The 16385-nt window shown below is 30.4% G+C and overlaps 1 protein-coding gene across 3 annotated transcripts in view; it reads right to left on the bottom strand.

Annotated features, from left to right (window-relative positions):
- Positions 1-772: 772 nt before the first annotated feature.
- The window catches only part of LOC145284912 (ragulator complex protein LAMTOR2-like), a 38738-nt gene continuing 23125 nt past the window's right edge, over positions 773-16385 (bottom strand). For all 3 annotated transcript variants that reach the window (XM_080133993.1, XM_080133992.1, XM_080133994.1), the window contains exons 3-5: positions 4983-5145; positions 3835-3924; positions 773-1411 (exon numbers count right to left, since the gene is read on the bottom strand). In XM_080133993.1, coding sequence (XP_079990119.1) covers positions 1355-1411; positions 3835-3924; positions 4983-5145 — 310 coding nt within the window. In that variant the 3' untranslated portion in view covers positions 773-1354. The remainder of the gene's footprint in view (positions 1412-3834; positions 3925-4982; positions 5146-16385) is intronic.

Below are 16385 nucleotides of genomic sequence, written 5' to 3'. Positions count from 1 at the left end.
CCTCAAAAGTGTTAATGGAATCCTTCTTCAATAATAAATTCTCATCTCCTATGTGTTAAGCAAACTGTCTCTCTTTATATCAAGCTCCTATTATAAATATAAACTGCGTGTAATCATCATAATTGTCTCATTGTCGTCTCCGTATGAATATCTTGTCCCTCACTACGTAAAAGCTGCTCAACTCCCTACACAGATTTGGTCTCAAATAGTAGCCCCTTATGTCAAAGTGGCACTGTGCCTTGAAATAACAGTAAAAATTTTTTAAAATCTCATTAAAATGCATGTTCAATTTCTCTGCAAGATGCTTCTGTCAAAAGAAAGGGGATGTAAATAAATTTTTCTTGAAGTGCATGAAGATGACTCAAGTCGAAATCTTTAGTATAGATATACGACACATGAACAGCATCAAGCATAGAAGTATTTTTTCTGTATGTGTAATTCTCGTATGATCTGCTAACGAGTCATTCTCAAAGTTAACAGAATCATTTTTTGTGGCAATTAATTTGATGATGATGGTGGCTCTCCAAGTTTGTTTAGATACAACGAATTGGCTTTTCAAACACGTTTTGGTGACCAGATGGAGTCGAGAGAATGTTACTCTTATAATTAAATCAATAAGTTTGTATATCACCATCAGATTTAGTTTTAATATATTATACACAAGCTGGCATGTATTGGACAATGAAACAAAAATAAAAAAATAAAAATAATAGATTTTTTTTTTGTTTTTAAATAATTTATAATTGTCATCAAGTTAAAAGAACATTCCAAATTTATATTTAATTCATAAAAATAATTTTTATTATTTCAAAATCAGACTGTAAAGAAAAGAATTTTTTGAAAAAAATTTTTTTTTAAATCTCTCCAATCAAAAAGTAAAAGATGCAAACGTTATCAGAGATTCTTAATTTGTTGCTGAAATCATCAACCAAGAAAATAATTTTTCAAGAGTCGTGGTGCAGGGTAAAAATTTGAAGATAAAAAAAAAAAAAAAAAAAGAATTTTTTTTGTGTCTGAGGAGTAGTTCAAAGTACTACCTGAAATCACATGTCAATGGAGAGAGGTTTAAAAAAAAAAAAAAAAATTTTCCATTTAATAATTTATCTTGGGAAATCGAGTGCCCGGTGAAAGGAGGAGGAATATAAAATAATCCATGACATTTGCTTCTGTGTTAGTCAGCAACACCAATGTCCAAGCAGTGGTCACATTTGATTCTTTCCAGTGGCCAACTACCCCCCTCCCAATAAAAGTGAGGGTGGGGGGAGCGGTTCCCAAAGATGAAATGGCTACTTTTCTTCCCTTTTTATTTTTTTTTAATTTTTTTTAAAATAAAACTACATTCAGCGTCCAAAATTCAAGAGGCGGCCAAACGTTGCAGTGGACCTTCAAGATAATTTGCAAGAGCTTGAAGCTGACAAAAAGAAAAAAAAAAAGAAAGATTAAAAACAAAGATATTTTATCATTTTGACACACACAAATCCTAAGTTTATTGACCAAACATAATCATAAATGTAAATTCAGAAAACTGAGAAATATTAACAGAAAATTTTAAAATTATTTAAAAACTAGCAAGATTGCCCAATGTTGCCTTAGTAGGGGTGCTAGATAGCATGTTATACAACATTATATTATACAGTTGGATATTCACCGGTAGTAACATTTTCCAATCCAAATTTTAATTTAAAAATGTTCTTGCAATTATTAAAGTGTATATTATTTACATTAAATTTATATGCAAAACTATGAAATAATATATCCTATAAAATTATTTTGATTTTTCACATTCATTTAGTTTCAATAGGAAAACAAGTGAGCACTTCCAAATCACATCTTTCAAACATATCACAGTAATTCTTTAAAGCATGTTCCCAGAAACTATGCGTACATTTCATTTCTGTTTAAAAATTATTACATTCATTGTGAAAAAGATGTTTCTCTCAAATACATAATCCCAAATAGAAAATAGTAAAGAGTTTTACTCTCTATATATTAAGTTCTCTCACTCTCCCCCATAGCACCATGTTACTTCCTTAAATGGTATAATTATTTTCAAGCTCCTATTACTTACTAGAACAACAATATTGAAACGATTACATTTTTTTAAATATGTATTTACTTGCATCATGCGTTTACTCGCGTTAAACAAAAACAAAAAAAAAATTAAAACAAAAAAAATTAAAACAAAAAAAATTAAAACAAAAAGAAATTAAAACAAAAAGAAATTAAAACAAAAAGAAATTAAAACAAAAAGAAATTAAAACAAAAAGAAATTAAAACAAAAAGAAATTAAAACAAAAAGAAATTAAAACAAAAAAGAACCAACCTGTAAACTAGGAATGATGGGATACTAATCAAATATTTCAGTTAAAAATCAACTTCTGCAGTTTATAAAACATGCTGATTTAGAAAGCCATTATCATCATGTTAACTATTCTGTACTTTCACTTACCAACTTAATATAACAAACTAAATTTAACTTGAAAATCATATCAAGCGAAATTTCATATATAAACAACACACAAAAAAAAACATCTGTAAATATTTAAGTATAAATATGCTTAAACATATTTTCGTACTTCTGCAGCTTATGGAACATGTTTTTTTTTTAATTGGATATTTTAGTTACATTTAATTTTTATAGTTTTTTTTTTTGCTATATTAAAGTGCAGACAATACTTAACATGTTAAAGACGTGTTTTTAAATAATAATATTATTTCAACATGGTATGTAAACTGGAGAAGTACCAAATAAAATATATATCTTAAAAACCCATCCCCAATTAATCTGTACATGCATTTTACAGACCATGCAAAAATAACATTATTAGTAACTCATTCTTAACATGCTAACTATTCTGTACTTTCACCTAACAATAAAGAAAAGATATATAAATTCATTTTAGCTTGAACATTCATTGCTTTTGACTGGTGCATCTACTAATAGTTTCTCCTTCTCTTGGACAGGGTTGAAAAAAAAAAAAATTAGAAATGTCTCCCATCTAATCGATCCCACACTATCAACCATGCTCCAACCCCTGTCGCTATGTTGCATCTCTTTTACAAGTATTTTAATGGAATGTGTTCTGATGAAGTCATAGCATGTTTCCCCTTCACGTACATACTCCTCTCACCGACTAACTCGTTAATCAACAAAAATTTCATCTCTTCACTGTTAAGGTCCTCTATTCTAATAGCTTCTTCCCTCCGATGGTTTCCTGCTTCCCTGGCAGTACTAACATGCAGAAGTTTAAACGTAATGTAGACAGATATCTTGCTGCTCAACTCCCTACATAGTCCCAAATAGTAGCCCCTTACATTCAAATGACAATATCCCTTGTTTGGAATAAAAAAATATATATATATCAATGAAAGCAAAATTTTCTGAAATGGAAATATATTTTTCGGATAGAGTAATTAAAAATTGTTGGCACGTAAATATAAAACAATTTTAAGATGTTGAAAAATTCTCTTCGACGTAATAAAAAAGAAATTAATCATTTTTGTACCCGCATCATGATTAAAGTTTTATTTCTAAATTGGTTTCCAAATTTCATGATGAAATTTCTCAGAGTGAAGACAAATTTTTAAAAAACATCCTTGTTCTTCACAAATGTTGCAAAAATGACCCTTTAGCAATGTTGAAATTTTATCAATGTGAAAGTGTATTCATTTCCAAACAAAATGGTAGTATTTGAGGCCTTAATATGATTTTTTTTTAATGGAGTCCCCTTAAAATCTACTGATACAATGCGTTTTTATGATTGGTGGCTACAACTATTTTAAGTGCAGCACACATAAAATATAAAGATCTCAACTCTATAAAAGATGGCTTACCTTGGCTTTTAACATTCCAAACTCAACCGTTTCTTTAGCATAGATACACAATAATAAGTTACCAACACATGTGATGCCGACTTTGCCTTCCTGAAAATATTGAAAAAGATGTGGAAAATAAAACTAATAAATGTCTGGAATTCAAAATATAAGAACGAATGAAAATGTAAATATATTTAAACACTTAATTGAGAGTTCACTTTGTTTTTTATTGATCTTGGTTGGATACACTTCATTGGCCGGTGATACTGTGAAATAGCAGTACAGTGATAAACTAAGTACATGTTATTATTAATATTATATTAAGGTTAGTCGTTTGTGTTTGTATGTCCAGCTAAAAGTCAAAAGCTACAAAACAAACACTCACAAAGTTGGCATTTTCTTGGTTAGCATTAATAATATCTAAAATAAAAAAATAAAAAAAATTTGTTCTTTGGGGTTCAGCTAGACCAGGTTTCACCATGAAGGGAGTCAATTTTTCAACTATTTTATGTACTAATTTACAAAGAAAATGCTGACTAAGTCATCAGGGAATCTATTACATAAAACAGTGATGTTCAACGTGGTCCACAGCTTGATTTGGTGATCAGAAAAATGTTTTTTTATATCTTGAATTAAAAACATTTTAAGTCCAATAAAATGTGTATATATATATATATATATATATATATATATATATATATATATATATATATATATATAGAGAGAGAGAGAGAGAGAGAGAGAGAGAGAGAGAGGAATTTTCATTATTTCACAAAATATGCAACGATTACACATTTCAGGTAGTTAATATTTGGTCATGTGTCACAGATGCAAAAAAAAAAAAATTAAAAAAAAAAAAAACATCCTAGCAAAAAGGGAAAAGACAAAATGGCTACAACTAAAGAGGCTAAATATTTAACTAATACCACAATTTCAGGAGTGATGTTTCTGACAAAGGGGAAGAATTGCTGTTTTCTATCCATCTAACACTTATTGTTGATCAGTTTTTGACCTTGAAATAGGTTTCTTTTTGTAGTTTTATTTTAGCTTCTTACATAAAGTGGCTTCATGCTTTGTCTAAAAAAAAAAATAAAATAAAAAAATAAAATCCGTTGTGAAATCACGATTGAAAGATTTTAAAAATCCAACTCTTCAGTTTTTCTTACCTCATTATGTAATAAAACATACTTTAATTTATCGCCATCCAAAGCCATATCACCACTTTTAACATATGCCCCCCAAATGTTGCTGGCAATTGTTGCCGTTACTTGTGGGTCCTTTTCTGCATATCCGGCATAAGCAAGCAGAGCTCCTTCTTGGTTAAGAAGTCTAAAAACAGAAAAAATTATTTTAGTAAAAAAAAAATAAATAAATACAATAAACCACCTTGTAATCTAAAAGACATTTTTTTTTAAATCATCTTAATGAAATGAATATAAAAAATGTGTGTGTGTGTCAGTGCAAGAAGATTTTTTCTATTAAAAAATTTAGAAACTTAAATTTTTTATAAAAAAAAATAAACCCCGAAAATAAAATTACACAAATACTAAATGCCTAACTTGTAAAGGAGTCAATCCTGTATATACAAAATACAGACATACCTAACTATATATATATATATATATATATATATATATATATATATATATATATATATATATATATATATAATAATTATTACATGCATAAAAGTAAGATGATTTACTTTTATGCACGTAATAATTATTAATAAATAATATTTAAAAAAGATAAAAAAGTAATACGTCCTAAAAAAATGTGGGCGGAAAAAACTGTAAACAAAGGGCAAATAACTCCTTTCTTATAATAAAAACGCTCAGGGAGTGAAAAAGAAATAAATTAGTACGGGATCGCTAATAAAAAATAAACAAAAATTCCACAATCATCTATTTATATAAAAGGCAAAATGTGTGTGACCATTTCGTGTATGTCTTCAAAAGGCTTTTCTCGCACACGGTTCCAATGTCGTTACGATCGCTTACAACTGTTTATATGGGTCCTAAATAATAATATGTACGATTTGGGAAAGTGCGTCGCATCTAAATTTATTTACGTTGACTTTTACAAAATTATTGCTATTTTGGCTTCTCGCGTGTTGATGAGGCTTTTTCGTATAAAAAGCGAAACTAATTCAAAGTTAACAACAAACAACGTTCTTGGCATTGCGCCGGGAAATGTCCAGAAGCAATCAGCTTTGATCAATGTTGTACATCAGACAATTGTTATTCAATCTGGACAATTATGAGCTGGTTTCCCTCCCCCCAACATCTGTTGTGGGAAAAAAACAAAAACAGTCAGACTTGGGTAAACAACTGCGTGACTTCTATTTGACCTTCTTAATTAGGTCAAATGGAAGCAGCAGAGTTAACTTTTATTGCGCACACCTGTTTTTATAGTTTAATAAATAAATTCAAACCTGATGTATGTTGTATGTATGTCGCGGTGGCCTAATGGGTAACGTCTCCCAGTTTTTTTTTTTCACACATTAATTTCCAACTCAAGGTTACGGGTTCGATTCTCATACTTTCCTACCAAAACATTTATTTTATTATTTACCCCCCCCCCCGGAGTTTTGATTTACCACAAGACACCCGGGCATCACCGGGTACCTCCCGCTAGTCTATATATATAAAAGCGAAAATGTGTGTGTGTTTGTGTGTATGTATGTATGTTTGTGTGTCTGCTAAAAACTTTCGACACACGCGACAAAAATTCACAAACTCGGTATCGTATCGAAGCCCCATCCTTCGCTTGAAAAATATCGAAAAATTGGCCAAAAACGTTAACTTTTTCACCCCGAAATCGACGATTTTTCACGAAGGGGGGGGGGTCAACAAAAACGGGTTTCTCGTAACGATGCCCGATTCTACACATGCGTCAGATGACGTCATGATCTGATTTACTTTAAATGGTTGAAAAACCAAACACATTTCATCTCCGTCGCTTTAGCGCAGTTGGTTAGCGTGTTTGTTCATTATCTAAACGTTTTGGGTTCGAATCGTGGTGTGAGATGTTATTTTTTTTTTCGATTTTTTAAATTTAAATATTGAACCCTGTATTATTTAAGCCATTTTTCATGTAACGTTCGTTTTCCTGTTTTGTTTTTTTTTTACTTCGCTTATTCTTAGCGACACCCGGGTATCCACCGATATTTTAAATTTTAATATCGAAACAGGCTTATTTAAGCCATTTTTCACGTGTTCGTTTGCCTTACGTTAGATTTTTTTGTGTTTTTTTTATGTTTGTTATGTCTACATTAGGATATGTATATATATATATATATATATATATATATATGTTTCATTTAATTAAATTTCCAGCATGAGAAGAAAAAAAAAAAAAAAATTTTGCTGACATCATTAAGTACTATTTTTTTACTAGATTATGAATTAGGATAAAAAACCTTATCCTCAAAAACTCAACGTCATTATCAAATGATTTGTCAGCAGATGGGAGTGGGGGGTGATTATCATTTTCATAGCAATCACATATGAAAAACAAACATTTTTTAATAAAAAAAAAAAAGGACAAAATATTGAACTTTAATTTCATCATTAAAAATTTAAAAGGGTTCCTTATATTTAAGAAATGTTAGCAAATGGCCTTGAAAAAATAAATTATACAATATCAACTATGGTACTTGTACAGTTTAATCAAGACAATAAAAAATGAAAATATTGAATAAAGGTTGTATTGTACGTATCCGTTTTGAACTGAAGATCTCTGAAAAAAAATTTCACTTAATTTGATCGAGTAGTGTTTTTTTTTTTTTACAGCGGAAAAACACGTTTTTATGAGAGCGAGTTGAAAGCTTGGACTTTTAAAAAAATTTTGTTTGAATTTTATAAATGCTATAGTATCAGACCTGACAGAATGGTTAATTGTAGGTATAGACCGTTTCATACCCTCGAAAAAGTTCCAGCAAAAACCTAACAGCCAGCCATGGTTCTCTCCAGAATGTACTGCTGCCATTGCGCACAGAAATCACTTTTTCCACTGCTTCCAACGTAATAGATGTATGGAAACTAAAGCCGCTTTCAGGACTGCCAGCAACCATTGTAAGAAAGTAATAAAGAACACAAGAGAGTTGTATGCTCAGTCAGTCCAAAGTAGCTGAGCAGCGGCTTGGTTCCCACCAGTTTTGGCAAATAGCAAACAGAATCCTGAACAGAAGCATGTACTCTATCCCAACTATCATCAATCGACCTGAGGTAATCTCGTCAGCATCAGACAAAGCCAAACTCTTTGCCAAGAACTTTGCAGCTAATTTTAGCCTTTGCGACCAAGGCCGCCAACCCCCAATATTTCCTCCTGTATCAGAAAACACGCTACATATATCTTTACGTGAGGTTGCCAAGCTAATCAAAAATCTTGATTCCAGTAAAGCAACCGGCCCTGACAGTATTCCAATTATAGTACTCAAAAAACTTCAACCAGAACTAGCGCCCATACTTACAAAACTGTTTAAATGTTGTCTTAAGGATAATTGCTTCCCATCACCCTAGGAAATCTCATCAGTATGCCCTGTATTTAAGAATTCTGGTGATCGCTCATCCCCCTCTCAGTACAGGCCAATAAGTCTCCTGTGCATCATGAGTAAGTTGCTGGAATCTGTGTTAAATAGAGAAGTAATCAACCATCTCAGCAAAAATAACCTTCTTAGTGACACACAATATGGTTTCCGTTCTGCTAGATCTACAGCAGATGTGCTTACAGTTATATCTCATAGGATTAGTGAATCTCTCTACAGAGGCAACCTTTCTAGGGCAATTGCTCTTGACATATCAAAGGCGTTTGATAGGGTATGGCATGAAGGTTTACTTCACAAGATCTCTAGCTATGGAAATGTCTTCTCAATTATTAAATCATTTCTTTCTGATAGGGTCATAAGAGTAGTAGTTGATGGGCAAAAATCAGAAGCTCACAGTATTAATGCTGGAGTCCCTCAGGGGTCCATCCTGGGCCCAACTCTTTTCCTGATCTACATTAATGATCTTCCAAATCACATCCTTACATCATTTGTAGACATTTTTGCTGATGACACTACCATCTATGGTAGCACATCTAAGACAGTAAACGACCAAGTTCTCTCCATTCTCTCCTCTGATCTTGATCACATTGTACAATGGGAGTGGCTGGTTACTTTTAATGCATCTAAAACCAAGCTTCTATCTTTACATCATCAATGTTCTGATCCACATCTGGCATCAAGTAAAATGAATGGCTCTCATCTTGGGGAGGCCTCAAGTTTTGACAAGCTTCTGGGCTTGACCTTTACTCCTAGTCTTAAATGGAATACGTACATCAAATCTGTTGCCAAAGCCGCTGGAAATATGGTGCGATCCTTCTATCGATCCAGTAGATATCTCACTGCTGATGCAATTCTCTATCTATATAAGAGCCAGGTACGTCCAAGGATGGAGTACTGTTGCCACATCTGGGCAGAAGCTGCTAGAAAGGACGAGTTCAAAATAGACTTCGTAGCCTCATAGGAGATATCCTTTTCTCTTCCCTGCAACCTCTACCTCACAGAAGAGATGTTGCAAGTTTGTCACTGCTGTATCGTTATTTTCATGGAAAGTGTTCGACTGAGCTTCAGTCTATAGTCCCCCCCCTCGCCAAACTTTCAGAAGAAACACTCGTCTAGCTGTAAACACTATCAATAATTCCCCCTACTCGTTATCTGTGCCTAAACCTAAATGTAGATTCCATGAACAAAGGTTCTTTCTTAGAACTGCACGTCTGTGGAATTGTATTCCGTTTTCCTGCTTTCCAGCTGACTATAATATGGTTGTCTTCAAGTCTAACGTAAACAAGTTCTTGATGAGGCGTTCCATTTGTTAACAAATTTACTGAATTTCCATTACTAACGATTGCTATATTGTCCAATTTCTACTGTACACTGTTTAACCCTTATCCTCGAGTGGCCTCTTGGCCTTGATAAGTGGTGATGCCTATGTAAAAAAAAAAAAACCCACTTAAATCACATATTTGCGATGCAACAGTACAATGATAGATCTTTTAATGTTTTGAGTACTTATTTTTGCAAAAGACGAAATTATTTTAAATAAAAATTAGTACAAAATTTTTCCTAATTTTATTTTAATTTATTTGATTACTTATTTTTAACCAGAACAGGAACTCTCTTATATCAGGGACAAAATCAGACCCAATACCATTTACTACAAAATTTAAATCGGATATTCGGTGCTTATGCACATATGTTATGTACTATTTTTTTTAAATAGTATTTTTAAGTTAAATTCAAGTTTCACGATTTGTTTTATTAAATTTTTTTTTTTTTTTTTTTTTTAATTACATTTTCACCCCAAACAAGGCAAATTGCCACTTTGGTGTAGGGGGCTACTATCAGGGGCAACAACTACTGGGGTACTATGTAGGGATTTGGGCAGCAAGGTGTCGGTTCACGTTACACTTGAACTTCTGCACGTCAGTACTGTTGGGGAAGCAGGGACCTGGAATGGAATTCCAGAGTCTTGCGGTTCTGGGGAAGAAACTATTGGAGTAAAAAGATCTTTTACATCTAGGGATCTCTACAGTGTGGGGGTGGGATCTAGTAGCCTGTCGGGTTTGTCGAGGGTGCTCGCGTCGTGGGGGCACAAGTGATTGCAGTTCATCAGAGCATTCACCACTAAAATACTTGTAGAACAGGCAGAGGGATGCAACATTTCGTCGATGGGACAGAGGCTGAAGCTTAGATGCCAGTTCAGGGCCTATCAGATTTGCGACTCTCTTTTGAACCTTGTCAAGGAGCGAGAGACTAGTAGCAGATGCACCAGCCCAGATGTGGCAGCAATACTCCATACATGGGCGAATGGTGGCCTTATAGAGGTACAGGATACTTTCGGGTGTTAGTAGTTTTCTAGCACGGTAGAGAGAGCCTACCTTTCTTGCAGCGGCCCTGGCAATGCCTTCAATGTAATTGTTCCAACTCATGTTTCCTGTGAACGTTAGGCCAAGGAGTTTGAAAGATGGACTCTCAGATAAAGAGTCGTTGGCCATTGCTATTGGTGGTAGAGAGGGTTTCAGTATGGTAACATAGGTGCATAAGTACCAGATAATCTCCTGGTTTACCTTTGATAAAATTATAAGCGTCGACAAACTTGAGTGCTTGTTAAGATAGAGTCGTCAGATCGATTTTTTAAACATGTGGGTTTAAGTAAAAACAACATTACTTGTCATTTCGAAAATGTAAGATTTCCAAAAATGACAAAAATTCGAGTAGAAAAGTATTTATAGTTAAAAGTAATTTTTTATGGAATTTGGGATAAATTGCATTTTCCCTAGATGTGAACACCTTGAAGATTCCGAATACAAGGGAGATACTTATCTCCCTTTTCACCACTTTAATGATGACCAACATTTTAGCCTTATAGCTATAGACTTTTTTTTTTAAACTAAAAACACAATAGCAATTATTCTATTCAATGAATTTTTGTAATTTTAGATATATTACTCTTTTCGACATGACAATTAAGTATTGTTGTTTTTTGCTTAAGATCGATTTGTCGACTATCTTAACAAGCACCTTAAACAGAAGTACCGAATAGTAACAAACACCCTCCCCATGTTAAGAATGGCTTTCAAAATAACATTATTTCAGTATGGTAACATAGGTGCATAAGTACCAGATAATCTCCTGGTTTACCTTTGATAAAATTATAAGCGTCGACAAACTTGACATTTACCTCGATATTCAATACAAGTTATTTAGTAGAAATAATGAGGAAACTTAAGTGTTTATTAAAATAGAGTCGACAGATCAAGTCTTTGAAATATATGGTTTTAAGCAAAAAAAAAAAAAAAAAAAAAAAAAACAGTACTTAATTGTTATTGTCGAAAATAGTAATATATCCAAAAATTACGAAAATTCTTTGAGTAGAACAACTGCTATTGCAATTTTAGTATAAAAAAAAGTCTATCACTATGAGGCTAAAATGTTGGCCGCCATTGCAGTAGCAAAAAGGGAGATAAGTATGTCCCCTCAATTCGCAATCTTCAAGGTGTTCACATATCGGGAAAATGCAATTTCCTCCAATTTTCTGTCAAAATTACTTTTAACTATAAATAATTTGGTAAAACTTTTTGAAGGCACTCTGTTTTCGGGTCATTTTAAAAATGGAATGGAAATTTAAATTTTGATTTAATTTTTTTTTTTTTAATTCGCCAACAAAATCGAAAATAATCAATAAAATAATTTTAAAAAATAAATTAAAAAAAAAAAAAATGGATAGCCCAACCACCCATATGTGCAAAATTAGCAAATATAAGAATTTTTATACAATAATAAAATTTGGGGAGTAATAAGATTAAAGTAGGAGGTTTTTAATAGAACATGAGATGCTTTTACACTATTGGGATGAGATTTCGGAAATCACAATATTGAATTTCACATGAAAACAATGGTACCTATGTACTCTCTGTATTTTTAAGATGATTATATCCAAAAATTACGAAAATTGATAAGTTAGAAAATTTTTATTAAAGAAAATAAAATTTGAAGAACACTAGGCACCTCCAAAATTCACAACAAAATTTACCCCCCACCCATATGTAACATGATGTAAATTTATTATAAGTTAATATTATCAATATAATTTTTATACTATTTTTTTTTAAAAAAAAGGGCAAAATAAACCAGTAATAATTAAAAAAAATTTTTTTTCATTGTACGAAAATAATGAAATTGTGTGACGAAAATTGTGTTTACATAATTGACGCTTTAAAATAACGTTCCCATGTAGTAAGCATTCTGAACGTTAAAACATACCCGTGTTTAATAAGTCTAGCAAAAATCAACTAATAGTCAGATTTTCATGAAATTTTCAATACTTTCCATTTTAGAATGAAATTAAATATAAAATGCAGTTTCCGTAACATATATGAAGGGGAATATTATTTTTAGTGCGTGTTCCTCCCCCCAAAATTTATTTTTTCAAAATTTGAACAAAACATATTTAAATTGATCGAAATTTCTATTTATTATGAAACATAAGAATTCAAACAAGTAAAAAATATTTCTTTTTTAAAAGTTTAAATACACATATTGAACAAAAACTTACCTTGAAGTTGCAATTAAAAAGTTGATATAAACTTTTTTTTTTAAATAGCATTTTTTCTAATTAATATATACTATAATCAGTTGAATTACCAAGCAAAAAAACTTCCTAAACATTAATTAATTTTTAAAAGATTAAAACTATTAAAATTCCATTATTTGAAAATGTTTCGTCACATAGATTTTAATTGTGTTTAATTTTTTTTTTTTTACATATTAAGTTATGATATAAACATGACTCTTGCCATCTATTTTATCGCCAAATTAAAACGGATTTAAAAATATTGTTGCACAAATAATAAACATTTTGTAGACCACTCTCATATCTAGTTTGTCTCTTTTTAGCAAATAAAAGTATGGAAACCGGTAATTAACCAAATAAACAGTCATACATATTTAGTAAAGCTGTATTTCATATTTAATATATAAATGTTAATAATATTATTAATCATTAAACTGTGTAAATCTTAAAATCTAACAAAATGTGCCGACAATAACATGGTCAGTATTCTGCATGCATGCCATAGACGCCTCCAAAATTCACCACAGAATTACCCCCTCCTCTATATGTAAAACGATGTAACTTTATTAGGAGTTAATATTATCAATATAACTTTTGTACCATTTAAAAGAAGGGCAAAATAAACTAGTAATAATTTTTAAAAATTTTTTTCATCGTACAAAAATAATAAAATTGTGAGACGAAAATCGTGTTTACATAATTGACGCTTTAAAATAACGTTCCCATGTAGTAAGCATTCCGAACGTGAAAACATACTCGTGTTTAAAAAAAATCAACTAATGGTCAGATTTTCATAAAATTTTCAATACTTATCCATTTTAGAGTGAAATTAGATATAAAATGCAGTTTCCATAAAATATATGAGGGGAAATATATATATATATATATATATATATATATATATATTTTAGTGCGTGCCCCCTGCCTTATTTATTTTTCGAAATTTTAACAAAATATATTTAAATCCACCGAAATTTCTATTTATTATGAAACATAAGAGTTCAAATAAGTAAAAAATATTTTTTTAAAATTTAAATACACGTATTGAACAAAAACTTACCTTGAAGTTGCAATGAAAAAATTGAGATAAATTTTATATTATGTTTTTTTTTTTAAGTAGCGTTTTTTCTAATTAATATATACTATTATCAGTTGAATTGCCAAGAAAAAGAAACTTTGTAAAAATTAATTTTTAAAAGATTAAGACCATGAAAATTCCATTATTTCAAAATGTTCCGTCACAACGTATATTTTTAATTGTGTTTAAATTTTTTTTAAATATAAAATTTTAATATAAACATGGCTCTTTCCAGCTATTTTATCGCCAGATTAAAACCGATTAAAAATATTATTGCACAAAAATTAAACATTTTATAGACTCACTACTATATCTTGTTTGTCTCTTTTTACCAAACAAAAGTATGGAAGCCGGTAATTAACCAAATGAACACTCATACATATTTAGTAAAACCGTATTTTATATTTAATATATAAATGTTATTAATCATTAAACTGTAAATTTTAAAACCCAACAAAATTATAACAAAGATTAATTATTAATTGTAGTTTGAAGATGAATAAACGTTTTAAAAAATCATTAAGTTGCTTCTGCTTTTCCATACTTCGTATAGTCAACACAAATCTGACGTCACGGGATTATGCGCTTCGTTTTTCACAATCATTTGGGAGTGCCTAAAGAACACGATCGTGTATGCTTATATAAGACACAGGAGACTCACAAGGGAGGCAATTCAACAATTGCAAAAAAACTTGTATATATGTTATTTTTGCATTATTTAATTTTTAGGCGAACAGTTATTTTTATATTAAAAAACTACGAAAAAATCTTAAATGAAAACCAGGCCCAGAAACACTGTATATATGTTATGTTTATTTTGTTATTTGTTTTGCGTTGGTCACATTAAAAATTTAGAGTTACTTCCCTTGTTTATGGTCTCGTTTCGATTCATTTTATAAAAACAAGATGGCGGCAATTTTTCATCCGCTAACAAGATTAAAGTTTTTTTGTTTTTAAATAATTCAGTAATATTCAGGTAATTCCGACTGCATAATTTGGAAGCTACCATTGTAACTTATTAGAATTGACAAAAAAAAAAAAAAAAAAAAAAAAAAAATCAGCCGAAACCATTGATGATCAATGGCATTGATCTTTATCTGAAAACTCCATTTATCGACTACAAAATTTCGTCCTAATTCTGTAGAAGCACCGAACATGGTGTATTGCCCGAAACGGTTATATGTCAGAAGTGCCAAATACCGTGTTCTTTTATGGAGAAAAGTAGAATGTGGCGCTGCGTAACGAAAAAAAAAAAAAAAAAAAAGGATGCTGTTTCGGTAGGAACGAACATTTTTTGAGAAATCTAAACTTCCTGAAAAAATATATTTTTTGTCAACCATTTTTAAAGTAAAATGTGGGACAGAGCAATTAAAAAAAAAAAAAAAAAAAAAGATTAAAACGGAATGAAATTTAAATTTCCATTCCATTTTTAAAACAACCCCGAAATAGATCGTTTTCGACAAGTTTTACCTTAATATTTTTTTATTTACGATTATTCTTATTCTAATATTGATAATTTAAAGAAGAAACTAAGGTACTTATTTAGAATTTATTTTATTTTATATTTTATATTTTATTTTTATTTTAAACCGAAAAAATAAATAAATTACAGAAAAATCTTTATGAAATACATACCAGTCACGGAACAAAGATGTCATATTCCAAAAGTCACAAACATTGATCAAGTAGTCTTTTTCTTTATTTTATAGAAAATCATTTTTACATGATTTTTAGCGATTTTAATTGTAAATTATATCCATTATAAGGCTGGTTTTAATATTGATAGTTTATTTATGAAACATGGCGGATCAAAACATCGTTTTGTCATAACAATTGATTTTTTAATCTAAAAAAGCAACAAAAACAAATAATCAATTTATATGATTCTTGAACTATCATATTTTCGTTCTGTGACGAGTAAAAGATTTTTCTGTATTTTTGATTTGAAAATCAGTTGAATTCTAAATAAGCACTGAAATAATTTTAAAAATTGACATTTTTTTTCTAAATCAAATCTAATAGTGAAATTAAAAAAAAAACTGAATTAGAATTTACAGAAAGAAATAAAAATATCTTATATCGGCTGCTAAAATATGTCAAGGATCGAAAAAGACGGATGCGACATTTTTAAGGGAAGTAAAAAAAAAAAAAAACTTTTAATGGACAAAATTAATTAGACGCATTAATTACATCGGATGAATGTCGAAATAATTTTAAAGCGAAAATAAAAACATTTTAAAAATTATTTTATATAATTTATAGAAAGTGATATGACAAAATAGACATTTTTTTTTTAAGCGACAGAAAAAAATGGATTCATAAAAAGATCCAGGTACGGATTAATCGATTAAAATGTATCGATGAAATAAAAA

Source organism: Euprymna scolopes, chromosome 9 (genome assembly GCF_053919585.1).
Source record: "Euprymna scolopes isolate OS-2025 chromosome 9, ASM5391958v1, whole genome shotgun sequence".
NCBI classification, from domain to species: Eukaryota; Metazoa; Mollusca; class Cephalopoda; order Sepiida; family Sepiolidae; genus Euprymna; species Euprymna scolopes.
The sequence above is the reverse complement of the archived record's forward strand: the minus strand, read 5'-3'. Positions and strand labels throughout refer to the sequence as shown.